At 36.2% G+C, this 6,628-nt stretch overlaps 1 protein-coding gene across 1 annotated transcript in view; it reads left to right on the top strand.

The window, feature by feature from the left end:
* LOC135747792 (G2/M phase-specific E3 ubiquitin-protein ligase-like) overlaps positions 1 to 3,416 on the top strand; it is a 4,300-nt gene extending 884 nt beyond the window's left edge. Inside the window, exons 4-9 of the mRNA XM_065265988.1 lie at positions 778 to 847; positions 934 to 1,148; positions 1,728 to 1,995; positions 2,069 to 2,223; positions 2,306 to 2,544; positions 2,953 to 3,416. Of these exons, the coding sequence (XP_065122060.1) occupies positions 778 to 847; positions 934 to 1,148; positions 1,728 to 1,995; positions 2,069 to 2,223; positions 2,306 to 2,544; positions 2,953 to 3,197 (1,192 nt within the window). The 3' untranslated portion in view covers positions 3,198 to 3,416. The remainder of the gene's footprint in view (positions 1 to 777; positions 848 to 933; positions 1,149 to 1,727; positions 1,996 to 2,068; positions 2,224 to 2,305; positions 2,545 to 2,952) is intronic.
* Positions 3,417 to 6,628: the final 3,212 nt, after the last annotated feature.

Raw genomic sequence — 6,628 nt, 5'->3', positions numbered from 1 at the left:
ATCATGGTCGATTTTTATTTCCTTATAGATACCATGGCTGTTTCTCAGTAGAAAGGCTGCAGCCTCCGGAGGTCCCATATGCAGGCTGAATACGTCATCAAGCCTGGTTTATTTAAGTCAACTGAGCATTACATTCACAAGTCATAAGCATATTAAAACAATTTACGATTAACTAAGAATAGTCAACTTTATAATAGTTCATATTCTAAAATAAGACGTATGCAGCCTACAAATGCAACCTCCGGAGAATGCAGCCTTTTGTTTGAGAAACGGCCATAGTTAAAGGAAAACACCACCTTTTTTCAATACTTTACTATGTTCTTACCTCAACTTAGATAAATTAATACATGCCTATCTTTTTTCAATGCATCCACTTTTAATCTTTGTACAGCGCCTGGTAAATGTGTTAGGATTTAGCCTAGCCCCATTCATTCCTTAGGATCCAAACAAACATTTTATTTTGTGCCACCATACTTACTGGTTTAACTACTCATGTAACAGTCTTTAAATAGGGAAAACATGGAAGTATTTGGTGGGTTCTAAATTCATCCCTGTTTGGATCCTAAGAAATGAATATGAAGTGCACGCATTGAGAAAAGATAGGTATGTATTAATTAGGCTAAGTTGAGGTAAAGATATTAATATTCTCACTATAGTAAAATATTGAGAAACTGTGGTGTTTTCCCTTAACACATTAGGATAAGGTTAGGGTAATCATCATGTGGATTGTTTCAGATTATGCACTCACACTAGTTCTTTAATTTTGTTGCCTTCTAGTGAAGATTCAGAAGATGAGGAGATTGTGGAAATGCTAACCTCACCTGTGCATTCTGACTTCGAAGATATTGTAAGTATGCCAGATCAGTCAAAGGACAAGTCAAAAGTTAATAGTTTTTGCTATTGTTTTAATTTTGCTTTTTTGTAATAAATTAGGATGAAGTTACCACTACAGATATTCTTAGGAAATTTCAGAAAGACAATCTTGATTTGGAGGACAGAATGATTGTTGTGGCCAGACGAAGAAAGATTCTGCACAGTGCATGTACTGCATTGAAAAGCAGCTACTTTGCTTGGCACAAATCACCACAAATTGAGTTTGTTGGTGAAAGTGCTGATGATTATGGGGGACCTCGTAGGGAATTTTTCAGGTTAACTCTTCTTTTGTTGCTGTTGCAGTTCAAATTTATACATACATCAAAAATGTAGCATCAAACAGTTTTTGTTTTTCTTAAAGTCGCCATGAAACGGAAGTAGCGATTGCCTTATTTTCCCCGTGGTGACGTATATCCGAATGAAACGGCTTTTGAGATGAAATAAGGCAGGGCTGGATTTGAATTTGTCCATCGAGATCTGATTGGATCGTTTGAAGTTGGGTCGTGTTGCTAATTGCTAATCACTGCGATCTTCTCCCGGACCCCGCCCACCTGCCATACTTTTGACCGGAAGTGAAGAGAGATCGTTTTGAGGAGGGGAGGAGATTTGCATTTTTGATTAAAGATTATGAGCACACACAAATTTTTAAAAAATAATGAAGCTCACAGATAAGTCATTTGTTAATAATACCACAATATTAAAAATACATATATAGTTTTTCATTTCAATTTCATTGCGACTTTAAAGTTATAGCAGAATGTTTTGTCTTATAATAGTCTAATACTTAACACATATTATAGGCGTTAATTTTAATGATAATTCAATCATTAATTATTTTTTTGGTTTTGTATTAGGCTTTTAATGCAGGCTGTTCAGTCTTCATTTGGAGTTTTTGAGGGGAAAACAGGCAAGATGTTTTTTACTTACGATCAATCATCTGTGGAGATGAGAAGATATTACACTGCAGGAAAGCTGATTTCTTGGTCTCTGATGCACGGAGGATCAGGAGTTAAAGCACTGGATACCACATTATTCAAATTAATGTGTGGTCAAAAAGTTACAACAGAGGACTTTGACTGGCATGACCTCCCAGATAGTGAAACTCAAGATAAAGCACGACAGGTACCCATCTTACATAAGTTTAAATAGAAAGCAGTTAAGTTTTGTGAGGCTAATGCAGTTTCTCTTAATTAAGGTATATCTCTGTCAGACACAAGATGAATTGAATGGAATACAATCCAGCCTTGGTGAATGGATTGCTGACTGTGGTGTTCCTGGAATATACAGTGCAAAACCTAAAGATATGAGACGGATATATGGGCAGGTGATAAAACACTACATGTACCTCAGGTATGAAACTCAAAATAATTTTTAACAATGTTACTTTTTTCAGATTGCCTTACAAAAAGTAATAGTTTTTTTCATATTTTAGAACAGCAGACATGATTAATCAGTTTAAGGATGGCATGAACTCTTGTGGCAACTTATGGAAAGTTGTTGAAAGAAACTGGAAGGCTTTCCTTCCAGTGTTTACCAATCAGCAGAAGCCACTCTCCAGAGAGGATTTCAGAGCTCTCTTTACAATATCCTGGAGTGAGGAGGGAAGCAACCTTAAAGATAAAGAGGAAGATACAATCTTCTGCTGGGAGTTATTACTGAATACAATTCAGGGTAAGCAGACAGGTTTTATCCTAATCATGGAATAATATGCATGTTTGAGCTGCTTTAATTTAAAAACATCTTGCACTGACATTTCTTAACCTATATCAGTGCCATTGTTTTGTCTGAAGATGCACACCGGTAATATTTTTTTTGTAAGGCATGTTTGTAAAAACTACTTAAATGTCCTTATGTAACTAAACCCTGTCCGGGTATTTGCGTCTTAAAATCTACCATGATTATGACACTGTTGAAAGCCTGGGACAAGCAGTGATGCAGACAGTAAAATTACTAGTGCTGTTAACTACATGTCTCTAATCTTAAAACTGTTGTTAAATTACTAGCTGCAACAGACTTTTGTAGTTGTTTTTCTCTTACTGGTATCTGGATTAGTCACAGCTTTTTTTCCTCATTTTACAGAAAAACAATCAAAAATAACCTTTGAGGAGATCTTGACATTTGTAACTGGAGCAGACAGTATTCCCCCATTGGGCTTTCAAGGACAACCAACAATTGACTTCTACACACAAGAAAATCGCAGACTTCCATTTGCATCCACATGTGGCATGGTTCTGTTTTTACCTAGAGGCATTCAAGAAGAAGAGGAACTAGCTGACATGCTCAACACAGCACTCAAAGGGTACCTTGGATTTGGAAAAATTTAAATTAACAAATGAGATAAATGCTTCCATTCTAAAATGTTCTAACAGAATATTACAACAGGAGTTAAAGTTGTTTGCAAACTTTCTTAACAAGTTCAAAAATAAGTTCAATGTTGAACATCAGAATGTTTTGAAAATAGCCAATTTAAAGGGTAAGACCCTTCTGATGGACATTAAGTAGAAAGCAAAGCACTTTGGACACTAAAAACTGCTGGGCATTAATTATTTCATAACATCTCCATTTTGTTTGGTGAATGTTTTGAAAACCAATAAAAAGTGAATGTAAAAAACAAATCTCTTTATTTTCGTTTCAATATTGCACAACCTCAATTTACAAATTTAAGGTAATCATTAACCTCCTAAGATCTGAGCTTTGGTTTGTCTGTCTTTCAAATTTTGGGGTAAGGAAGAACCAATAAATAAGAACCAAATGTTTTTCTTTAAACATGAAGCAGTGTAATTGTCTACATTTGTGTAAAACAGGTTGCAGTTACACAAATTAAGTATTAAGGTGCAAACAACAAAAATGTGATGTCCACATATGTGGACACGCCAGGTCTTAAGAGGTTAAAGTAAAACAAGGTGATCCACTGTCATGCAATGTTACATAAATGTGCCATGTTTTAATAGTTCTGTTTTGACTTCATTTAAATGGTTTCAATACACATTGTAAATATTTTAATAGGTTGTTGTGGAATGTTGAGAACGTCAATGAATATGTAACTATATAAATGAATGAATAAACAAGTAACTCAAAATAAAAACTCCATTTCCAGTTGAAATGGTAAGAATTTACTCTCCCTGATGGACAATAGTTTCAAGGAAGCTAATGGCTTGCTCCAAAAGATCAGTTCCTAAATCATCACGTCTTCCACCAAGTGGATTGACAAGCTGCACAAGTTGTTCTATTTGTCCTTCTTGAAGGTTGAATTGGTTGGCAGGGATCTGAACAGCTTCTGGCCAGTGGGACACAGTTTGAGGATGTGGGGTTTCAACTTCAGCAACTGGGGGAGCATTCGTATCTGGAGCTGGTTCCTCATCTGCTCCAAAAACTCCACGTATGCCAGTCTGGTTTTGAGTTGGCTGTAACAGACACCCTCGAATAAAGATCTGGTGTGGAGACATGTGTTGTTCAGTCCTCAGCTTGTGGTGGTTCCATTGATTAATGAACAGTTGGAGAGCCCTGTTGATTCTAGGTATATATACATAATGTAATGCCCAGAGATGCATTTCATTGTTAGAGTCAATTTTACCCTCACTCTCCAAGAGCGTGAATAAGGAATAATAAGTATTGGTGATGCCCCGCCAAACATCACCCCACAATCTTTCAATCCTTTGATTGTGCGTGCTCCTTCCTCTCAGAGCACTTCCTCTTGTTGAGCCTCGGAACACATTCATAAATAGACAGACGGAATTGTTCTCCCCTCCATTATCACAGCGAACTCTTGAAGGTATTCCATGTTTGCCAATAGCATCTACAAAGCTCTCAAAAACTGTGTTGCTGCGATTGTTGTCTGAAGCCTTTAGGAAAACAACAAGTCTGCTGTAGCCGTCTATGCCGCCGTGTATTACAATTCGCCACCTTCATAGAGATAAAGATACATGATAGTAATAAAAAAGCATATTGTAGCACTGATAAAACTTTCATCTTTTGGTGAACTACCCCTTAAAATAGGTCACATCACTGATATTACAATAAAATTATTTAATACAATTCAAAGAGACTAGATAACTTCTTGTAATGAATGATAAAAACCTAAAAAAATCTGAAAAAACTATGGGTACCTGATTAACTTATGATTGCCATCCAAATGCCATAGTGCTCTTCTGTGTAGCCTGCGTGTTGTGACTCTCTGAGCTGCTCCGACTGGATTGGTCCTGATCAAACTTTGTCGCACTCTGTGACGCTGCACTATTATCCCTTGACCTGCCAGACGTGCTCTTACTGATTCTGCCCCAAGCTCATCGTTTCCTCCAACTAGTTCTTTGACTTGGTTATCAAGATCAGAATCAGACATATCAGTATATCTGTCTCTCAGTGAAATACTGAATTTCCTGTTTGTATAAAAAAGTAAGAGAGAAAATGAGATTGAATTATACAAAACTATTTCGTGTAGATCTTGTTAAAATCTCAAAGCAGTTATATCAATGCAATAATGTATCAAACTCAGATACAATGCTAAGTAGATTATTTTGAAAACTATGATACCAGTTACTTATTTTACCCTTTCTACTCACTCACATTTAGTTAAACTCCCTGGACTATTGCATTTTCTGGTTTTAACCTGTGCCTGCTTTTGACTTTGTTATTGCTTCTGCCTATTAAATAACCACACATGGATAAGTACAAGATACCAGTTAAAGTGTTGAAGATACCATTCATTAGGGTAAGACTGGCATATAGTCACTGAAAGTGCCAATTTTAGCAAATTTACTGTGTAACATGGAATTTGTTCCATCTTTTTTATATTATAAGCATATTTGATTTATTCTTTTAGTGGTTACAAACATACACATTTGGATACGCACAGACACATCAATGGATGATAGATGAAACATCATGGATATTGCAATGAAGTTTCAGGTGCACTAAAGATTTGTACATTTTGGCTGCCTCCAAATACCTAACTTGCGGTCTTGGCCACTGGAGAGAGCATGCACGCGACAAGTGCCCAAGACTTTCCATGTCTTCAAACTAGCAAAGTGAATGCACACTAAACCCACACTCTCTCAAATAGCGCTTTGGAGCGGTATTCAATGATAAGCGTATCCCATCATGCATCATGTTCTGAATGTAAATCGTGAGACTTTTGCCCAAACCTCATGAGATTTCGAAGAAACGTATAAATGGATATTACATATTATGTTAATAAAATGAAAAGTGTGAACATTTCATTGGTGCCAGTATGTTTTTGGTAAAATATCTGTAACTGCTTTTATCACATAATTAGAAACAACATTAATTATGTGGTATATTCAAGGACTACTGAATAAACAAACTTTAATAAAGCTGCATGCTCAAAATGAAGAGTTTGTACAGGTGCAAAGAATTCTGCTTCTGAAAGTTTCAGGTAAGTAGATAATAATCTTTAAATGCTAATTTATTTATCCATTTGTTTGTGTGTTCATTTTATTTGAAGAGAAACTTAAAATATATATTTTAAGTAGCCTAAATAAAAAAATTAATATGTTTTGGTGCAAATTGCTGCCACTACCTTTATTGACATTTTTACCCTTGCTAAGTGTGTCCCATCTTACATGCACGCTGGGATCTTCACGCCCGTCGCCCACTAGAACACTTCATGTAAGTGGTCAAGTGCAAAGACCGCAGGTGTGGTTATTTGAACACAGCCTTTTAAGACGACAAACTGAAAACAACAATCTCACCTTAAACGCCGCTTCACAGTTCGTTTGGACACTCCCAAGATTTCTGC

This window comes from Paramisgurnus dabryanus, chromosome 6 (assembly GCF_030506205.2).
Source record: "Paramisgurnus dabryanus chromosome 6, PD_genome_1.1, whole genome shotgun sequence".
Taxonomy (NCBI): Eukaryota; Metazoa; Chordata; class Actinopteri; order Cypriniformes; family Cobitidae; genus Paramisgurnus; species Paramisgurnus dabryanus.
The sequence above is the reverse complement of the archived record's forward strand: the minus strand, read 5'-3'. Positions and strand labels throughout refer to the sequence as shown.